General features: G+C 39.5%; 2 protein-coding genes across 2 annotated transcripts; both read right to left on the reverse strand.

Moving 5' to 3' along the window:
• Positions 1-101: 101 nt before the first annotated feature.
• Positions 102-9,870, reverse strand: LOC105389864 (sodium channel protein Nach). Its single transcript, XM_038105523.2, has 11 exons — positions 9,359-9,870; positions 9,180-9,277; positions 8,991-9,093; positions 7,452-7,614; positions 5,927-6,072; positions 5,186-5,291; positions 3,781-4,057; positions 3,170-3,308; positions 1,832-1,935; positions 645-828; positions 102-340 (listed from the first exon to the last, which is right to left on the reverse strand). Exons 1-11 carry the CDS (start codon positions 9,541-9,543, stop codon positions 205-207), a joined length of 1,641 nt encoding a protein of 546 aa, XP_037961451.2. The 5' UTR covers positions 9,544-9,870; the 3' UTR covers positions 102-204.
• A 2,130-nt stretch (positions 9,871-12,000) lies between these two features.
• On the reverse strand, positions 12,001-22,445 carry LOC105389849 (adenylate kinase 7). Its single transcript, XM_048629074.1, has 16 exons — positions 22,188-22,445; positions 21,034-21,189; positions 20,458-20,606; positions 20,070-20,197; positions 19,723-19,875; positions 17,893-17,974; positions 17,652-17,738; positions 17,214-17,366; positions 16,310-16,505; positions 14,146-14,341; positions 13,759-13,850; positions 13,470-13,580; positions 13,103-13,384; positions 12,846-12,973; positions 12,422-12,580; positions 12,001-12,218 (listed from the first exon to the last, which is right to left on the reverse strand). The coding sequence occupies exons 1-16, from the start codon at positions 22,408-22,410 to the stop codon at positions 12,030-12,032; spliced, it is 2,484 nt and encodes an 827-aa protein (XP_048485031.1). The 5' UTR covers positions 22,411-22,445; the 3' UTR covers positions 12,001-12,029.
• Between the last annotated feature and the right edge of the window lie 502 nt (positions 22,446-22,947).

The raw sequence follows: 22,947 nt of genomic DNA on the forward strand, positions 1-22,947 counted from the left end.
GGTTTAATTTTACAATAAAATCGATAGGTATCTAATAAGTGTAATAAACATGATATGTAGGTATTGCTATATTTATTAATCGATTTATTCGTACGCACGAAATCTATACTTACTTACACGTTTACGTGAAACAAAAACGGCACCAAACAAAATACGTGCTGCCATTGGTAGATATTTACTGTGATTACAAAACTACCCTTATTCTCACGGCAAGAAGGTGGTATACCCCGGTGGCGGCGAGTACTGCGGAGGCTGACTATGCTGGGTCCTAGTTCGCTCTTTCACCAACAGAGGGCCGGGCGCGGGCGACGGCGCGCGCTTTTGCGGAGGTTGTTTCCACCTGAAATTATGCAGGTTTTAGGTAGGTAGTGGATGGGTGTGGAAAGGGTCATAGGTTGTTGTGGTTATGCTTAGGTGACACATGCCCATCAGTGACATTATTATGAGCATCGAAATTCGGGTTTCGTCCATGGCGAAAGCATAATTTAGTGGATAATGAAATTTGGTTTTAAGAGCACCAAAGTAGCTTAACACAAGACTGAAAAAAGTTCCAAAGCTCATTATTGACTGCGACCTAAACCTTTGCGTTTGCCATGCTACTGGTGCACACTTATGTCCATAATAAAACAATAATAACAACATACCAAGGCACCAAACTAAGATCATACGGCGGTCTCGGCTTAGCCAGTCTCTCCTCTCTCTCCCGCCGCAGCGCGTGGCGGTCGCGCGCCATGGAGCAGCACGCGCGCAGCGTGAAGTAGTACAGCACCTCCACGCCCGACAGCAGCGAGAAGCCCAGGAACAGCCCCGCTATGCCGCCGAATGATACTGGGGGAGTTTATGGTAGATACTTAAGGCATAATTTATGATGATGATAAAGACATCAACCGATTATTGCCTCGCACGCAGCCGCCTTAGTATGTACTTATTAAGTATGTATAGGTAGGTACAAGGTTATTACCTAGCTGGATCCACAGAAGACGATCCATCGCTATCCTATCTTGTCGCGCGGCTTAATTGTTAGCTTAGCGCGCATCTTAGGGTTTTTATTAACGCGCGGTAGTTAAGTGTGTTATACCAAGGATATCTTCTGCCTAAGTTTGGAAAGCGGGTCGGTTTATAAAGTACCTATATAGGTAGGTAAGGTAGTTAACTACATACCTAGTTAACTAACTTAGGTGATAAAAATATGCCTTGATACTCCTAGTTGACATGATAATCGACTGTAAAAAGGGGAGGCGTGCAACATGAATACCTACGCGCATTATCAGTAAGCACAAGCAGGCACTACACTAGTCATTCATATCAATAACATTCATAACCAATGGCATTAGAAGCCATACCGCGTGAAGTAGTAAGTTACATACACGGGGTAGGTTAGTGTAGCGCTTCTAATATGACAAAGTAGCCGGTCGCGACTGAATGACTGTCAGCCTTGTACAATCCGGTTAACTAATCACCTCTTGTGGTTTAACCGTGGAAACTATTGCCTATTGTGACACGAGATTACGTATGAAAAGACTTGGATTTTTTTAAGTTAATATGCACATTATGCTAAAGCTAGAATTCTTCCCTATTCATAAACATAAAGTATAACTATAACTACCTAATGAGTCTAATGACCTAAGGCGTTATCAAACCACGCCATTTCAATTGATTTTAAACTGTAGGAAGTAGGTATAGTTACTTACCCATTTGGATTTTTATCAAGTTGGTTGATAAACCCGAGCTTTGCTGAGCTCAATATCCCATCAATGCAACTGTAGCACGACTTTCACTTCGGAACATCTTAGTTGGCAACAACCGGTAAGTACCAAAGTACCTGACTTACCGAGCAAATCCACCCAACCGAAGAGCACCTCTCGCTTGTATCGCACCATCGGCCATGACACAAACTCCGTCTCCAGTGAACTTGACACCTGGCCTTTGCCCGAGCTGGAAACAAGTGACAATAAACACTTAGAATCAGCCGTGTGTGTTGTGTACCTATGACATAGGGGCGGAACAGTAGGTTAGATTCTTGAGCCTTCTGTGTTTTACTCGTATCTAGGTCTGTTTTTTGTAAAGCTTTTGGTGTTTAATTCTAATTCTATTTAGAGTTTAGGTCATAAGAGGGTGTTGCCTTTCCCATGTCTACTAACCTATTGGTAATAGGTAAACCTATAGGTAATAGGTAAGTACTTTTAATGGATGGATATATTATAGCCGACCAATCATTGCCTCTAACTTCAGTTAGATATAAATACGTACCATACAAGGAAGTTCTACATTAGTAGCAGTTACGTGGGATGGTCGAAAGTGGATCAACAATAGTTCTCATCGATTGGATTCGCTTAATGGCTTGCAACTGGTAGAAAGTCTATAAATCGTTCAGTTTAACGCGTGCCTTTCTTTTGTTATCTGTGGCTTTAAAAGCTTATTTTTGCCATCATTATTATCATCTCATAAATAACATATAAGTAGTTGATCGTATAACGTGATAGAGAAGACGAGAATTAAGAAATACTTAACAGAATTTCAGGCCCTATTCATAAAGATTCATAATAACTTGTGTTGCAAAGCGTTTAGCAACAAACAATGGGAGCTGATCAAGATTGATGATCTTTCCTGCCCTACTAACGACAACCCACAATACTAAATCCTACTATGTAATACTTCATTCATAACCTACGTCAATGCAACATCAGCTTAGACAAAACAGTCGATTACTTAGTAGTTTGGCTTCATTTTAGCCTGTTGTCGGTGAGAAATACTAGTCGTGGACTTCAGAACCATATTCGCTCCCACACAGAGTTAGTACCTACAGCCTAGCCTTTAGTTGGCCTATGTAGATAGTTTAATAGTAGACAGATTTTAATTAGATGTTTAGGTATGTTAATAAAGTTTGTTAAAGTTTAGTGTGATGTTCCAAGCATGGAGTTCCGCGAGACCGACTGTTTTCTATTGTGTTTCAGCATTGCAGAGCCCCCGCGGCGAAGTCATTTGTCCACGCGACGGAGTATTATTTGACGCTGTGGGTAGGTACTCCGTTGCGGAAGTCCCCAATTTAACGGACATCCGCTCAGAGTCTCGTTTGGGCTCACAAAAAACCCTTCAAATCTGCACAGCTCTATCTATATAAAGCATTGTAAGTTGTTGGTATTGTCACATCAACAAGACATAAACTCACTCGATCTCGGTGAGTTTCTCCACCTCGTACACGGTGTGCTCGCAGCCGAGCTCGCACGCGCAGCGCGCCGCGTCCGTGATGCTGTCCGCGTGCGCGGCCACGCACACCAGCTCCGCCACCGAGCAGTAGCGGTACCCGGCTGTGGGGTAAAGGACGCTTTAGGCTATGAGGCCAGTAAGAAAGCTGTAGAACACAGGGGTGGCAATAGTGGTATAGAAAGTCGAAAAGAGTGACTGAGGGGGTAGTCCTGAAAAACTTTAGTTTCACGACTTATCGAAATTAGCGAGGATAAAATCTGCTTTTCATAACAAGTACAGTGCCAATTATTTTGATGGAGAAACAAATTAACTCCATAATTTACGCCCTTTTGGTTTAATAAACCCTCTTTGCAACACCCTGTAGGTACCTATAATATACTAACAAAAATATTCATACAAAAATAGATTTAAAAAAGATAAAGACTCAGCATGTGTTTACAACATGGCGAAGGATTGTTAATGGACGCGTTAAGCTAAGACAAATTGCAAAACTGCAAGGTGGGAATAGCAAAAGCTTCTAATACCTATGGTCAGCAATGAATTTTACATAGACAACCATAGTTAGGTACTCACCAATCAACGGATAGAAGTGCGGCACACACTTACAAAACGCCATGCACAGCTTCATCCGACACTGCCGCATACAAGCCGAGTACGTATACACACTCGACGTCTCGAGCTTCAGTTCATCAGCGAACACACATCTCCGTTGCTTGATGGACAGCTGCCGTGCGTCTTCAGTCGTGTACGTGTGCTTGACGGAGAAGGACATGATCTCGACGCGCCGGTCCCACGAGAGTTGGGCGCTCAGGTCCAGCCCGGCCATCTCTACCGACGAGTGGATGAACATCTGCAAGGAGGGTGGTAGAGTGGGTTGGGGAACATATTTTTTTATTTAGAGAGGTGTCAGATAGTTCACTAGGCCTGAACCCTTCCTGAAGACCTGTGCCCCCGCAGTGTGGAAGAGATGGGTTGTGATGATGATGATGATGAGGTAGAGGCTGGAGGAGGAAATGTCGAGGACCGAGCTTTGTGGCGTTAATTGATTAAAATCTTATGATGATGACTATGACTAGGTAATCTATAGGTGGGCGGTATTCATTCATAGCATTTCCTAACTCTTTCTAGATTTGTATCCGTTTTTAAATGACATGATCAATCTCAATACCACCGCTGCTATACATATTTACATAATATGTGTCTATCAAATGGATACTTTTAAGTCCAATCACGTATCTTAATAAATCAATATGATATAGTTATCATTCAATAAGTAATTATTAGATATTCCGTGCGGGAATTGAATTAAAAAAACCGACATTGTAACAAATCTAATGCAAACAGCACAACAGATAACACAATTACGATCATATCACACTAAACGACCTACGCGACACGTAACACGCGAAAAAACGCCCCCATTCGTTCACACGTAACAATAACAAGACAAACGTCACTAAAGTTTGAATACAAAAACGTTAGCAAGTAAGTTGACGCGATTGTTTATGCTGTGGTGCTATGACTAATGGGGGCATCAGCGATTACCGGTGTGATGCAAATCCTTTCACCGAGGCGTCTCGCTGCGGCGGTCGTGATAGTGCAAGGCGACAATGCGACAATAACCATCGCCGGTGTCGCGGACGTAAACTTTATGAAATGTTAAACGGATTGAGATGTTTGGCATTTTGCTGGGGCGCGCCGAACGTTAACACGGCTTGAAGGGTCAAGTACAGTAGAAGCCACCCTAATGTTGCTAACATTTCCAGTCCAAAATGAGTTTTTTCTTATTTGTGGATAAGGTGACAACGTAGTGAAAGGGTAAGCCAGTCGTATAAAGTTGCGCCGGATGTCACCTTATACAAATGAGCAGATATTCTGATTGAAATTAAAATAAAAAATAACCAACCGAAGTCTCACGACTAACACAACCTGTTTGATTTCAATATTAACTGCGAAATAAGATACGGTAGTTGCTTACGTCGATGATGGTGGTGTTCTGGTAGGCGTTGAAGAGGAAGGACCACTTGGTGTCGGTCTCGTGGATGAATGCCTCGAGAAACTGCTCCGGCTGCGGCTGCGTTTGCCTGCCACGGAAGAATTATGTTCAACATCTCATAAGTAGGTAAGTACGTCATCCCCTCCGAGGTAATTTGGAAGAAATTACTCTTATTAATAACCAATTGTACAGTCTATGTTATGGATTTTCTTTTGTAATTTCTGTTTGTGTTCAATAAATTATTATAAGTAGGTATCTATCTATCTACCCTGTTATCAGGTGGCCTACCTCAAAGTTTAGTACATTTGGAAACTTAGCGGCGTGTTTACTACAAACACACACGCACGCAAGACGAAATTACGCACAGGATATTGTTTAAAAACAGTCTAGCGTGTATTACCAGAAAGATGATCTAGCCACTTAATATGTAAAACCAAGGTGGCATTGTCAAAACGTTAAATCAGCTCAAAGGACACTGCTATTTCAGTGGAAGCCTTTTTAGTGACGCACGACGTTATGCTACCACCCCACTTGGCTATTCGTATTTGCGTGTTTGCCAAAACTGCCATGTGTGGTATACCAATACCATACCTAATTACCTATTCACCAAAATTATTGCCAATTTGTAAAGATTTTAGGCATTTGGCAAATACAGCAACATCCAATAGCACATACGAAATGCCAGGTGTGGTACCAGCATTAGATAGAAGAGCAACCCCGTACCAAGGCCACGTCCGCTCGGCGTGTCGCGAGTTGAACGCGTAGCAGAAGCCCATCTCGGTGAAGACAGGAAACAGCAGGTCGCAGCACTCCTCCGAGTCGCCCTTCCACTCGCACTCGTAGAACAACGTGTCGCAGTGGTGCACGATCTGGAAACAACAGTTCCGGCTGTACTGCCATTTACTTGCTTGCTACTTAAAGTTTGTTTAATTAAAATTTAAGCTAACTATAGAGCCTCATTATCATGAAATCGCCACTGTTGCATGGGTCTCTCCCAATGAAGATATGGAGAACCGCCACACCAAGGTGTCACCAACGTGCCATGTTTCACGCCCTCCTAATTAAAATTTTAGAACCTACCTCCCAATACTCAGTAACCTAGAATGTATATATGTGTGCAGTGCACTGAATAAACGTTTTCTTTCTTTCTTTCTTTCTTTCTTCTTCTTCTATATAGAAGCTAATGTAAAAAACGGCGGTTTCAACTTAAGTTAAAATACTACGGTATGTAAAATAGAGATAAGGGCTACGTGCTTAGAAGACACGATACCAACGAAGTAGGGAGTAATGCGTAATTAACTCAGTATTCATTAGTGAAACCTTATAACGATCACATGACTTATCTACTTAACTGTTTCCATTAGAATTAGAACCCAAAATAGATTAACCAGATAATTATGCTTTAAACAGTAACATATTATACATATACCTAGTTACCTACATTTGAAGTGAAAAATTCATTCTAATCCAGAAGTAACGCATCTGATCAATAAATACCCACTGACCACTATTGTTTTAGGTCTTTTGGATATTTTCATGCTGTTAGAATGTAGAGGTAGAGTAATGTGACGCATCACAAATAAACATGGCGAAATTATAAACTAAGTTTAACAAATTTGAAATATGATACGACTATTTCATTTTCAAGATTATATAAAACTTTCCTTCTACAAAATATAGCTATGTAATTATTGCTAATTAAAAACCTACCCTATTATAACATTAATAATCAACAATATGTCTATGACGACCGAATGGCGTAGTGGTTAGTGACTTGACTACTGAGCCGATGGTCCCGGGTTCGATTCCCGGCTGGGGCAGATATTTGTTTAAACACAGATATTTGTTCTCGGGTCTTGGATGTGCCCGTAAAATGGCAATAGGCCCGCCCCCTATTACATTGGGACTAACAAAACACACTGGCGAAAAGTGGGTGCAGCAATGCACCTCTGCCTACCCCGCAAGGGAGTACATTAGTACAAGGCGTGAGAGCGTGTTTTTTTTTTTTTTTTTTTCTATGTATGTAACGTTAGGTATGTCTATCTTTTGTAAAGTTAAGAAAATGTTAAGTTAAAACTTTTTAAGTATAAGTAATAAATAGAAAAAGAAGTGCGACTCCCTCCCCACAGACAAACCAATATGTACTTGGTTTTGTGGGATGTATTAGGTTAAGCTTATTTGTGAAATAAATATATTTATTCATTCATTTCATTATTCATTTCATAATAATTTACTAAAGCGTACATACTTCCAACACGGCATCCCTGACTTCCTGGCCATCCTTGAACAAGTCGGCCAGGTCGGGGTCGTTGGCGAACGTGGCCACGTGCTCCTCAATGCTCTTGTAGCTGAGCGCCGCCAGCCACACCAGCATCTCCTTGGTGTTCAGAGGAGTGGTCGGCCCTAGTGTGCTGCGGGATATATGCAATAAATGAGGAGGGATTTTTCAAAAGCGCTTAAGTACCTATTTCTATTTTTTTTGTTTATGTACAAAAAAAAAGTGGAATTAAATATACTTAAGGCCTTTTGAAAAATCACTCCTCAAATGTGAAAGGGAATTCAACTTTATAGTGCTGAAGGTGTATTTAGCTAGATGTGCTGAGAGAATTTTGAATAGATTTAAGTAGTTTGGTTACTTTTTAGTCCAGTCAATAAATGACTCAAACTGAGGTGTAGAGTGCGTGAGCAGGTAACTAAGCGATTCCTTCAGAAACTTGATCAGGGGGCTTAGGTTGTTAACATACCAAAAGTCCTGACTCCTAGGTGATGAGCGGAGGGAAGGAGGGGGGGATAAAGGTACGAATTTTTGGTTTTTAGCTTATATCTCAAAAACGGTGCATCGGAGAGAAATATTTACAGCTAATGAAATGGAGCTCTTAAAATTATCTAAAACTTTTATATCATATGTTTTTTTCTAATTCCTAACCGTTTTCGAGCTATACCCTCGGAAAAAGTTGAAATTTACAAGAAAAATTTATTCATGTCAAAACATTCATAAACATTGCTTCATATTGTCTAAACCTATTCATAAATGAAAAAAATGAATAGAAAATAAGTTGTAGGTTTTTAAATTTCCTTTGAGAATATATGTAGATATGCTGGTTAATGTCCAACCCACCTAAAGTTACAGCTATTTTACTTACACTTTAAGCTTACTAACTCGGTGAGTTATGTCAGTGAATTTACCAAAATGCAAGTTTAAAATAGCTGTAACTTTAGGCGGGTTGGACATTGACCAGCATATGCATATCTAAAAGGGAAATAAAAAATCTACAACTTTTTTCCTCTTCATTTTATTCGTTTATGAATAGGTTTAGACAATATGATGCAATGTTTATGAATGTTTTGACATGAATGAATTTTTCTTGTAAATTTCAACTTTTTCCGAGGACAATAGCTCGAAAACGGTTAGGAATTAGAAAAAAACATATGATATAAAAAATTTAGATAATTTTAAGAGCTCCATTTCATTACTTGAAAATATTTCTCTCCGATGCACCGTTTTCGAGATATAAGCTAAAAACCAAAAATTCGTACCTTTATCCCCCCTTCCTTCCCCCCGCTCATCACCTAGTAGTCAGGACTTTTGGTATGTTAACAACCTAAACCCCCTGAACAAGTTTCTGAAGGTATCGCTTAGTTACCTGCTCACGCACTCTACACCTCATTCTTTGACTGGACTATTTGGGGACTACCATAAAATGTACACGGCATCTGTCTCGCTTATCATTCAATAAATAAATGGTTAACAAAAGCTATCGATTAGCAAATGAAAATACAATATTACACATTCATGTACTCTTCCAGTAATTCCTCATCGACAGGATTCGTGTGACAAATAGTTACAGCTGGAAATGGAACGTCCCAGTTATGGAAATCCGTGTCCAATCCTGAAAATAAAGAGAAGTGCTTCTGAAGAGCTTTTGAAACTATTAGCGCATAATAATGATGTCCTCAGTGTGCTCTTGAAACTTACCAGTAATTGTAGGATTGGTCTGAAACTTCTCCCACAAGCTAACTATAATAATGCACGTAGTTACAGCACCGACCGCAGTGAAACTAAACCACATGAACCTGAAAAACCAAATCCAATGAGAATCCTTCTGACCAGGGTACTGATGGTAAAAGACTTCAACGATGGTAAAAGATTCTCACTTTTCACAAAAAGGTCGATCCTTCTCAGCAATATAGCGGACTCCATGGAGCGTGGAGTTGTTGAAGAACTCTGTGGTCTGGTGCCTCAAACTGTCAGCTAGAAGGGACAACCCTCCAGCTTGCGTCTTATCAGAGACTTTCCTCTTCGGCAATTTGCTGTTCACAATTTCTGGATGCACCTTCATGATCAAGGGCTCAAAGGGCTTAACACACGACCGACTACATTTTCAATAGGACAAATACTGTAAAATTTATATACAAAGTACTAAATAATGCCCTACAAAGCTCCTCAATCATGTATAGGTATTATACGTGATGTCATGATATTAGTCGACCGTCACGCGACCGATGCTATCAACTGCCGTATCGATTTCCCTGATGTGATTTGATTGCCGTTAATGTCTGAATTCAATAATGAAAACCCCTTTTGTTGTTTTCACTGATAAAAATTACACGACATATTATACATAATTATTTTGATTGTCATTAAAATTTCTGAGATTCATGGTTTCAAATTGATTTCAATGTAAATAGTCTAGGTATACAGGGTTTTGCAAAAAGGGTATACTAAGCCGAAACCTACATGTGCAGCATTCGTTCGCATTTTTCGCGAATTTTGAAATTCTGATTTTATTTTCGGGCTTAGCAGATATACCATGCTGCACATGTCCCAACTAGCACCGTAGCGTTAAAAAAACTCTCATATCATTTGTATAATGGTTCCATTCGAAAATTAAAGTGTTAAGACATAGCTGTATAAGAGTGTAGGAGAGTGCTCTAACTCACTTATAACCACGAAAGAGGCCCACGATTTTGAGAGTAAAGGCTTTAGAAAGTCTGTAAAACGGTGTCATTTAAGTGTTTAAGTTATAGAAAGCCTGTAGTACGGTTTCATTGAAGTGCTAAAGTTACTATAGAAGAGCGTTTAATCACTCTCAGCTAGAACTTTTACCGGTATAGTTGTAGTTGTAGAATGGTTATTTGACACCCTGACTCTTATTTGTTTGATAAAAAAGGGTTAAGTGAGCATGTTACCGTTTTTTGAATACACTTTTACCATACAAGTTGTATGTCTTTGAAAATAATAGTGTCAACAGCAATCATACGCGACATTATTAAAGTGACAGTATTGATTAATACTAAATTACAGTAAATATAATATAATAACTTGAATGTATGTTTTGTGAACTGAAAATAATATGCCATTGTAATTTTACTGTAATGTATACCATATTTCCCACCTCAATTTTAATGCGCTCCGAATTTATTAAGAATTTCAAAGGAAACATAAGTAAATATAAAAAAGGCGACTCAATTTTATATTTTTTTCTATCTTTGCTGTATGTCCATTAGTTTAATAAATCGATTGGCATGACTGGAATGACAAAATTCACGTAAATAAGTAAGTATTTTAAAGCAAAATATTGTTTATCCCAGCAATTTATAGGTTAGGTTGCCAATGCAAATGGCGAACTTACATTTAAGACATATAGACTCACCTAAGTCATCTATTACACTTTTTGAAATAGAACACCCTTAGCCAAGGGTATTATGCAGTCTTAGCCGATCCGCACAGTCTTGCTTAACACCGTTACTTTCACAGTCTACTTGCCTAACGCAATAAGCGTATGTGAAGTTAACCTTAAAGATTAAAACTGCATTGTTGAGTTTTCCAACACTGTTAGAAAACACTGTTTGGCAAAACAACAGCGATGCCAAAAGGAGTGTGTGGCCACTGACAGGCGTCTGTTAAGTTCTCTGAAGACAGCTGACACTGGCCCTACCCTTCAAATGTTTGTTGCCATTATAATTGTAAGTGTGACTGTGTGAAACAAAGAAAAAAAAAAAAGAAAAAAAAAAAAAAAAAAAAACAAGTAATGCACAACTGGGGGTTTTTAGTCGGTTAAAGGCCGACACTACCTGGGTCCCCTTCCCAGGTGTCTGTGTAGATTTTCCTCCAGGAGTGCAAAAAAATTATTAATAATATATAGGTATATATATATAAAAGATAAAATATATATATTATAAGCTTCCACATTGAGTAGTGAGTAGTTAAAAGATGAAGACAAAAAACAACCAAACTCTCACAATATATTGATCTCTCAAAAAGGCACGGACATAAAGTCTGTGAAGTGATAATAAAATCTTTAAAAAAAAAAAAAAAAAAAAACACTGTTAGAATCTCGTCTTACTGCACTCTTGACAAAATCTCTTTTACAACCAATTCCTGCAGTCTAAATTCAATATGACACCTAAAGATTTATATGAGTATTAAAGGAAACCACTTAACAACCATAACTATTAACAGGTGTCAGTGAGCACTCTTGTATAGCTTCAGGTTCTAGAAACAGTTTGAACCTATAACATCTTAATTATAATTGCTTTGACGAATACCATTTTAACTCTTAAACCTGCTGTTAACACTAATTTCATTTTTTAACTCATCTTTATCGCTTTCTGTTAGAACTGAGATAATTATAACACAGTTGTACAGGTTAAAGTTATAATAATAGCTGTAACTGAGGGTACAATGTTTGTTGGGGCAATGCTTTTTGCAACACCCTGTATAAACTATACCTAATACATACCTCTTAAATCCTAGCTTAATTCTAGTTTATGACCATTGAAAAAAACCCTTATACTTAATTTTGAATATTTTAATGAAATAAAACTATTTCTTGTCTCCAGAAGAAGAAGGCCTATATTGCACTTCTTCTGGCAAGAATGGATCGATCTTAATCTGCAAATTCTGGAGAGTGTCGTCCAGAAGTTTGATCTTTCCCATCAGCATCTCGGCTTGGAAGTTGAAACCTGGTTCCAGCATTTTGCCAGATGGATTCAATTTGAACAGATATTCAGCCTGGAAAAACATGCCGGGGATGAATTCTGGCTTTGAATGCGTTATTTCAAAAATGAAGATTGAACGCGGGGCACTATACCAGTCGTTGTACTAAGGCACCAAGATGGGTCAACAACATAGTTAGGCCGGCGGGAAGACCCTGGATGCCTACGCCCAGCAGTTGGTGGACACAGGCTGACGATGATGTACTAAGACGAACTTACCAAGAAGTCCACCGGGTCGGTCGGTCGCACCTTGGCCACTTCCAGTAGCGCTGGCGTCAGGACCGGGAAGATGTAGCTCATCAGATAGTTCCGCATCGGCTCTCCCGCCGCCGCCGTCGCCGCCTCTTCCTCATCTCTGAGGGTCGCATACAGTTCCGTCTGTTCACGTGAAATTTTTTATACATACGTAATCGGTATTTTCAGTTTTATATGAAGCTTATTATGGAATGCTGGAAACGCCTGGTCTTATTCAGCTACCAGAAGTTGATACCTATGGCAACTAATATATATTATTATATACGTACAGGACAAATTGGCCTAGCAGCACGGGTCAGTTATCGACCAATCTAGGCAACAACATAAGGGAGATATAGGTCTAAATCATTATGTGTGCAAAATGCAAATTCAAATTAATTTATCATACCCAGTATTCCATTTTCTCTTGACGTTCAATTTGTAGTTTCATTTCCAATTCGTTTTTAAGTTTATCGTTGTACAATCTATCCATTTCAAACTCATAGTTAGCTTTATTTTCAGCAGCTTCTATTAGATCTAAAATAAATTTATTATTCATTTTATACAACTGTCTGTGTATCAAAAGCATCGGATTTGTTTATTGAAGGACAGTATAGTAGGTATAATGTCCATCAATAGGTTAAAATTATAGCTATTTTAACTCACCCAAAAGTTTCTTATACCGACACGGGCTGCCCATCCTTAATGCCACTTCTTTATACGCATTCTCCATACCATAATCTGCACAATTATCAACCTTCACAACTAAAGGATGAATGTCCAGCTCATCAAAGAAGTTTAAGGGGGTAGCTTCAGTAGTTTCCCCCGCTCTATATTCTTTCACTCTCAGTACAACCGTTTCTTCTTCAAAACGGGGGTCGCCCTCAGGCTGCTTCATTGCTTTATCGTAAATGAATTGATCAGTCGCTTCTAACGTTACTACAATATCTGGAATTTTGGAAATGACGTCATTGGTTTTTATGTTGTTTTTGGGACCTGTTGCAAATTATTTGGAAAATATTAAGCCACTTACCTGGTAGAAGTCTTTTCAGCACATTGTCATACAAATTTAAGTCTTCCTCAAACTCATCTTCTTTCTGTTCTTCTTCATTATCATCATCTTCGTCATCGCCCTTTTCAAACACTGCATAGATAAGTAGGTAAGTTACTTTAGTATCAGTAGTTATGCCTGAATAATGACCAGTGGCGACTTCTGGTGTCTGAGGCCAAGATCCACTTCGGAACGCTGAGTCAGCGGAGTAAGTACCTAATTAGGTAAGTATATTGGATTGCTGGTCGATTTAAAGTTAATTTACACTTACAGATTGCGCACTGTTCCAAATTATTGGGGAAGCCATCCAGCACCCATCCCCTGTTCTGAGCATCTCTACTCAGTAACATTTGACGTAAATATCTGTAAGTAAAAATAAGTAGGTTATTTTATTTCTAGGATTAAAAGCTCGAAGATAATACGTAATGATGAACATGTTATTATCATGCACCAATAATATAATACTATTATATGTATATATAAATAAATATAGTTAACTACCTCTTTCCAGAAGCCCCCAAAACTGTGCCCTCGGCCTGCCCATCCATCAAAGACCATCTAAGTAGGTATTGGTCTTTTTAAATACCTACCTACCTACTACTACTACCTACTTACCTACTTTATGTACCTACATACAATCATCAGACCAACTACATACTCAAGAATGGCGTCCTCATCGAGCATATCCTTCGTGGCCTCCAGCACTTGCAGCGTGCGCCGCGCCTCCGCCCGCTCATCCTCGTCCTCGATGTCATCTGCGGAGTCATCAACGTCATCCTCGCCCGCCGCCGCCGCCGCGTCCGTCTCCGCGCGCTCCCAGTGGGCCACGCGGAAAGTCTGTGCAGGGGTGCTATCTAGTTAGGTATGAGTAAGTAAGTAGGTATACCTACTTATATCTATTTTTGGATCACAAAATATACAATGAAAAAAAGAGGCAAAGTGAAAATGGCGGATGGGCTCGCCTTCTCAATACCTACTCCCACTTATGGAACAGCTACCGTATCACCACCAATACAGCAGCCGTTTTCATAATTAATCCGTTTCTTTACCTGCGAGCGTTATATCTTCCGACCGCTCATCACTGGATAGCGGATTATGATCATGAATATTCATATTATTTATTGCCTTTGCCATTTATAATAACAATAATAATAATAATTTAAAAGACAAATATTTCCTACTATTGTTTAAAAACCCTACTTACTTAGTTACTAATTTAATAAATAGTTACTTATAAAGGCAGTGCATTACGGACTAAACTTAGTTTCAAATGATCAAATAGAAGCTATAGGGGCTGTTTCGTATTTTTCCAAGTCATCGCTAGCCGTTATGAAATTCGCTTCACTGCCGCAGCTGATAAAGTGCGCCGTTACATTCTGTTGCCCACATTCCTTTTTTTGCTTATCGTGCTTATCGTAGTAACTTCTAGTCTCTATACTTTGATGGCTTTGGGTCTGGAGAAAAAAATATATCTTTCACCAGATTAACGACACTGCATGTTAGGGCGTGCAAAACCGGAAGGTTTTCAAAACCGGTTTTGATTTTTCGGTTTTCAGCCTCAAAACCGGGTAACCGGTTTTTCACCGGTTTTGATATTACTTAAATATTTTTTGTCATACAGTACTAATTAAACAAGGAACCCATATTCTTAGATAGAGATATCCACAAAACATACGAATAAAACATTTTTTATGATATAGTTACCTATTTTTAATCAACCATATGACAAATTAATAATTTAGTGAACAGGAAAAAAAGTTAAATAAGAATTATCATAGTACTTACTGTTATCACATCTAAAAAAAGTGTGTGGCACCTTAATGGTGTTTTTATATCGTTCTGTTATCATCAATAATTGTATATTTTAAACATACAGGCAGATTTTGAAAAAATAACATATATCGTCTGATTCTTACGACCACTCTATAGTAGCAGTAAGATGATGAATGTTTTTTTGATGTATTGCAGATTTGTTCATATCAACGCAACGAAAAAAAGCCTAACTCATTGATGGACACGACTGCATTTGATTTGACGTCCTCAACACTTCATGAAAAAAGTCCATAACGTCGAATGCAGTCCCCGCACTTGGCCTAATTATATTTTCAACAATGGTCAATGCAGTCCTGTTTTACCTAGAGTTTGTATGAAGACCACCTTGTGCTTTATTGGGCCAGATTTCAACGTTATGATTATGTGCACCCAGAGTACCTTTTTTTCACACAGCAATAAGTTTTCATACAGCAAAAAATGTGAACTCACACGCACACATCAGTCACTGACGTCGTGTTTGCTTTACTGCGCCTAGGCAGAGTGCCGGCATGTGCACCAGAAAATCGTCACTCAATTTCCATAAAATATTTTAGTGCTTTTTTATGAGTTTCACCATTAATCTAGTGTCCATCAGTGTGCCAACCGATACACAAATTCTTTTATTTTTAGAGTTTATGGATTCAACTTCTAATGTATGTAAAAAAGTATATAAAAATACGATCAAAATCGGTGAAAACCCGGTTTTCGGTTTCCGGTTTTGAACTCTCAAAACCGGTTATGAAAAACCGTGATATATTGTCCGGTTAACCGGTTTTCCGGTTAACCGGTTAACCGGTTTTGCACGCCCTACTGCATGTGCTTTACTATGCAAATCACGAGATACCTGAATAAATACATGATTTGTCATTATCAAATCATCGCTACCGAACTACCTAGTTTTGCACTCCAAGTTATTTATAACTACCCCTGAAGGGCTAGCACGGGGCGCATTTAAGACGTGACAAAAATTTCTTCGCGCTCACTCACATCGCGCAGCCTTTAGGGCGAGCGGGACGGAGAACTCTGGTCAAGTCTTAATTGCGAGAAATAATCCAAAACTAAGTAAGTAATGAAAGGAACACCGACCAAATCGTCAATCAAGTCTTGCACCACCGTCTCCGGAGACACGTAGACCAGGCCGTACGACTCACAGACCCTCCTGGCCAGTGTGGTCTTGCCCACCAGTGGCGGGCCGTGGATTACCACCTGCAACCATAGGTGTATACCATAGTGGCTAGTAGTATAGTAGCTATATAAAAGTGTCTCGCGCAGCCAACGGCTGATGCCGAAAATCTATGGCCAGTTTTCTTAAACGTACTGTAGTTTTGCCGCCCCTTTAAAATTTACAGCCCTACGCGCCTATTAACGCAAATGAACAGTTTACCTACTGGAAACGCAGCATAAATATATTATAGTACAGAACAAGATTGATTATCATGTTCAGAGGACAGTCGAGGTAAAAACATTCTAACAGCGGCAAGCTATTATTATATTATTATTTTTTTATTTTTTATTATTACCTTAGGACAAAGTGTTCGTAGGTGGTAAAGTAAGTATCTAAGATTTTTTCAATGTACCTAATGAAGATTCATAAAATAGTGTGCAGAAAGAAAAAAAGTTAAAATACGCAATTCTAAATAAGGAGCAGCCACCGCGTCGGGATTCGGGACAAAACTCACGTGCCCATTGTTAAAGCCCATAAAGATACTTCCTTTGCTTTCAAAGCCGGAAACAGACGGTGCCATTGCAAACAATAGTTTTTGTACTACCTAAGTATAAAATGACTGAATAAATCATAAGGAAGCCAACGATACTGTAAGGAGTCTCACAAAATCAAACTGTATATTGAATTGAGTAACGCACACTGTAGATAACTACTAAATTTACTCAATAAGAGAAAAATGTAGGACCTACTTTAAATGGCTTCAGTCCACGTAGTTTCTTGAATTCCTTTATAAGAGCAGGGAGATTCTCGGCGAATGTTGCATCAGATGAGATGCCCACAGTCTCCGCAATAAACACCGGCTCCATAAGAAGATTCAACGTAATAAGATCGTAGATTCTTTGCTGAAAAGTTTAAAGGGTAAGTACACTTTGTACGATGCACGTACGTACCTTGTCAAAGTATCAGGCCGTCAATATTGCAATGAACGAATGGGTGTTTAGTGAGTTTGATAAGAGGAGTGAGGAGTAAGTGGGTATCTCTGTACAGCTTTTGCATTCGGATGCAAAGAATGGTCAGTTACAGAAACAAACATAAAACAAGTGGTCTAAAATAAGACAGTATAAGAGAGATTATAGTAAGTATATACAGGTACAGTCGACCAACACAATATAATAAAAAAAACTCACATCAATTTCCGGTATCAGGAAATCATCTTCCGGAGGAATGCATTTAAACAATCCCGTACCAAGCGATTTTGCCAAACTCTTTACTATCTGCAGAATATTATTTTGACGTAAAATAAGTATAATATCACCGAAAGGTAAATAAAATTCTAAATACGTACAAAGTACTAACTACCTACTACGGATACATTTTAACATAATAGCAATAATGGTCGTATTAGCATAGACAATTGAATTTAACGACCTCCTTTTGCCGCGTCTCGTTTTGTTCAACTGCCAATATGTAGAGCTTCTTTGGGAAGTCGGTCAGCAAATGGTTTATTATTCTGTTGAATAAACAAAGCATTTAGGTACTTCATTACCGGGTATATTTATTCCAATACTTGCTTAGATCATACCAGCGATAACGGTTATGATAAGAAGATTGCCAGCTAAATAAGATATAATCTCTATGTGCATTATGATTTCACAACAATGGTTTGTAAGCCCATGATGCACGGAGTTATTAGAGTGTTACAACAATCTTATGGGATTAGCCAATGTTCGACAAAGTTGTAACTATCTACCTTTAAATGATAAACGTAAACAAAACTTGAAATGTGTAGAGACGATTAACAAGTAAACAAAGCGTGGGACGCCTATCGGAGCTTGCTGAACGCGGATAGGCGGCAGTGGTTCCATGAGTAAGGGTAATAAAAATCCCATCAAAAACAATACTTTAAAAAAAAAAACCAAGTCTCGTAACTCAGTTGTTAGGTGCGTTAACTTAGTTTGGTAGGTTGCCTACCTACATAAATCGCAAACTTAAAGTAAGAATCAAGAATCTTTATTTTTGGCTACGTAATGAATAAACGTAACTTTGATACTTCATACTGCATCAAATTTCCCTAATTTAATTTAAACCTTAGTTTCCAATACACAAATCAAGAATCTTTATTTCCAATACACAAAGTTCATTGTACATTAAGAAAATCCTTAATATCCTTAATCCTTAATATTATAAATGTGAAAGTAACTGTGTCTGTCTGTCTGTCTGTCTGTTACTCTTTCACGCCAAAACTACTGAACGGATTTGAATGAAATTTGGTATACATACGGTCTAGACTCTGGGAAAGAACATAGGCTACTTTTTATCCCGGAATTCCCACGTGAAAACTTTTTAAGACGAAGCGAAGCGCGCGGGAACAGCTAGTTTGACTATAAGTGGTAGCACTGGTAGCCTGATGTAATTTGTCCGTAGGTAGGTAATCCATCTTTTGCGGATTTAATTTGCATGACGCGAATCTTTTGCTCGATTTGGCAGGGGCACTACCGTGCGCCTATATTTACTTGGTGGGGGCACTGCCGTGCCCCCAGATATGTGATTATGAAATTATTTAAGCAGTTAATTCACTCGTCTTGGTGGGGGCACTACCGTGCCCCCAAATATTTTATGTTTTTCCTTGGTTCATACACCAAACACTACTTATATTCCAAATTTGAAGTTTCTAGGTCTGCTAGAAGTGCCTTAGAATTTTTATGATCGGTGAGTGAGTGAGTCAGTCAGTGACAAAATTAAGAAACTTTGACCCGTTATAATTCTTAAACTACTGGTTCAAATTGAATGAAATTTGAAATATACCGTGTCTTTACAATGCCTGCATGGTTATTGAAAATTCAGTCTTCTAGTTTTATCCACAACGAAGTTACAGGGGGTCGAAAATGGCCTGAATTGCTTCGAGAAAAGGATGGTACGGCCGTGCCGCTTTTTTGCTCGACTTGGTGGGGGCACTGCCGTGCCCCCAAATGTAGTGTAGTTCAAGGAGCGCCTTTGGTAGAGCCCTATTTTAGGCAGTATTATATGAAACGACTAAGAATTACCTGTTAGAAATCAACTACTTACTACAACAACAAATTCATAGAGCTTTTTGGCACTTTACAATAGGTTTAAAATTGACGTTGTGTTATACGAATTTCAACCTTTTCATTGACGTAAAGAGTCGAAACTCGTGTGTTTCAAAGTCAATTTTAACCTTGTTGTAAATTTACAATAAGTTCTATGAATTTGAGGGGCATACAAAGGTAACTAACTTACTGTGCCAATTCCTGAATGTTGATAATGGGAATAACGTTGTTCCCTCGTCCCAGGATCGGTAGGACCGGTTCACACTCCCACGCCTTCTGGAACCAGTAGAACAGAGCGTCTTCCTTGCCTCCGTAGGTCATTCCCGCGGTTAGAACTATAGCCCTTCACATAGGAAAAATAGTTAAGAATCTGACAAAGGAATACCGAATGACTAATAAATCAACACAACACAGCACAAACCATAGGATGGTCCGAACTGAAACCTAAGAAAAATCATCACCTAGGGTTAGGGAGGAGGACACCCGTTGAAGTAAAGAGGTCCATTAAGTGGTCTATCTTAATCAAGTATGACTTACCCGATTTGCTTCTTATGCTGCCTTGCCAACTCTATTACAGCATTTTCAGTGTCGTAGTGCATTTTGTAGTTCGGATGCGGTTTCCTTTTGCGGAAGTCCGTCTCTACGAAAGGCAAGTCCGGAGAGTCCTGAAAACTATGAAGCCTTAAAATGTCCTTTACGAGGTTCACCTTAACCGGCATTATATAAAGAAATCCCCTTTATTCTAGATCCAATCAAATAAATGGTCTTACATAGTTTTACAGGACGACTATTCGTCAAAAACAATCGCCACACGTGTCCAATAACTACTAACCGATTAAAAAGATAGACATAGCAAAGGTGGTTTTCTCAGTGAATTATACAATGAGGGAGTAGGATAAAAGTGTAAAAAGCATGCGTCACTTACGGGATCTAGAGGCTTAGTAGAGGCCCAAGTCATGACTGTAGACACGAGGATGAGGTACCTCCTCTCAGCCGGAGGTGCGGTCGTGTCGCCCGCGTCTGATGGCACGTCTTCAATCGCAGCTGCTTGCTTCTCCAACAACGTCTTTAGAACTGAAGGAGTTGTAAATACTCACTATGTGAGTGCTATAAGATTTACCAATAGTACCTATTCGTCGAATCACCTATTGATTACGGCCTATATGGACTCCGATTATGTAACTAGCGTGCATATTTATAATAAGTATCAAAATGTCATACCAGGGCCAAAAGATGGTTATTACGAAGCAAGTGTGTTGCTTCTCGGTGCTGAAACAGGTTCTAGATTCTTGCTCAGATTTATGCTATGGTATATAGCGCTTCTTTTCAGCGTGGCGTAGGCGTATTTTATTGTAGTGTGATTATTTTAGCTTGTTTGCTAACCCAAGATAAGTACTGTTTGACTGAGGTCAGTCTCGTCAAACCGTGTAGTTATGCCAGAGCTCTTAAAGTCCCATGAATGATGATGGAACCCAACAATATTATTTGAGTAGGTACTTACGAGCCATGTAATCCATGGCGAGCTTGAGTTCGCCGCGGTCCAGGCTGATGTCTATGACGACGTGTCCACACGTGAGCATCCTCCTCAGGGCCACGTCTCGCGGTATGATCCTTGTTACGCCGGGGAGCACTTCGATAGCTTGGTCCGATACAGTGCCTGAACGGGATGAGATTAAATATTACAGGAACCATCATCAGCTCGTAGTCGGCCACTGCTGGATATAGGCTTCTCCCAAGCAACAAATATAGGCAATAGGCATTCCGTATGTACCTAATTAGCGTAATCAGACCTCGGAAATTAGAAAAAAATCAATTTCAACCTATCACTGTCTACCATCGTAACTAGACTAAATTTTCTTTTACACAGATATTCACGACGTGGTGGATATGTCGCAGGCAACTGGTTTAATCTCCTGTTTGATTGAACCACTAGCCCGTTCATTGGATGGCGCTATTCAGTTGTATGACTAAAGGACAACTCGTCAAGTCGTTGATTGTAACGTTCGACGTCTTGACTGAACGTCATTCAGCGAAGTCGTTGAATGGGATATAGTATAGCAACTTTGTACTCGTAATGTCCGGTTAGGGTGAACATCACCAGACAAGATTCAACAAAAAGACTATGTTACAAAGCTCTTATCTCACAAATTAACTAAACAATAACAATAACCGTACCTTCATATTGTTGTTCATAATTATCCAGTTTCTCCACTTTTTTTCTTTGAAACTATCCGCCCGCGGCGTAATAATAGGTAAATCCATGTTGTCACACTATTTTAACACAAATAACGCACTTTAAAGCTAATTTATTTGCAAAAAACTAACAATATAGGTGTTTTTTGTGTCAGCTGTTAGCTGTTAGACGCCATATTTGTTTTATTCACCACCTGACTGATTTTAAGTCAGCTAACTAGTTGGACGTTTTGTGACGCTTGTACAATCAACGTTCGGCCTAGTCATACAACTGAACAGCGCCATCCAATGAACGGGCTAGTGGTTCAATCAAACAGGAGATTAAACCAGTTGCCTGCGACAGATAGACGGCGCTATTACCTAATACTGAAAGTGACTGGCTTTCAGTTCTTAAAAATAGGTTAAATTATAAGTACCTAAGCACTGGCAGAAATATTACCCAGACTTAGGTATTCTACTTACCAATAATTTCAGTCGGTTGGTCCGGCGGCGGGGGCTCAAATGGCTCATCTTCCGGCCCCAGCGCCTCGGCCCCCGCCCCCGCAGCCTCCTTGTCGCGAAGCGCCGCCGCCGCCGCCGCCTTCGCCACTGCCTTCAGCAAGTACTCGCCATGGTACGAATCTAAATGGTTCAGGAAGTATCTCTTCTCGGAGAATACATTTTCGGACACATCCAGTTCCGACATTTTTATCTCTATTCCTCCTATTCCACTTCTATGATCGTGATAGTTTTTTAATTTTTTCAAGTTTTTTGCGCAGGTTGTGTTAGGGCCATCACAGAGTAGGTAATGAGGGCCATAGACACCTAGGTACAATTTCATAGACTTTTTAAAATTGAAATGAACTCTTTTTCGCTCGGTAACTCGTTATTATTCTGGCTTCCGTCACATGCCGGTGGCAACGCCGCCCCGGTTTCATGCCGAGCGGCGTACAATGCAGTCTACCAGCACTGCCACCGGCACTGTGTGTAGGGTAGGAGCCTTGAAATATCTTCTCTGTATTTCTCTTTACCATGACTGTGTCAGTAAGTAATAAGTACCGTACTAGGCCAGCGTGGTGGACTAGGCTTAAAACCTGATGATTGAGACCTGATGGGTCGTGATGATGGCTTACCGTACTACTACATCACTTTCATGCCATGTAGAAACTTCCATGATTATCACATTGTTTTTTGGGAAGCAGAGTAAAATCTTGATTAAACCCGAGTTCAATTTAGAAATGTA

Source organism: Plutella xylostella, chromosome 22 (assembly GCF_932276165.1).
Source record: "Plutella xylostella chromosome 22, ilPluXylo3.1, whole genome shotgun sequence".
Classification (NCBI taxonomy): domain Eukaryota; kingdom Metazoa; phylum Arthropoda; class Insecta; order Lepidoptera; family Plutellidae; genus Plutella; species Plutella xylostella.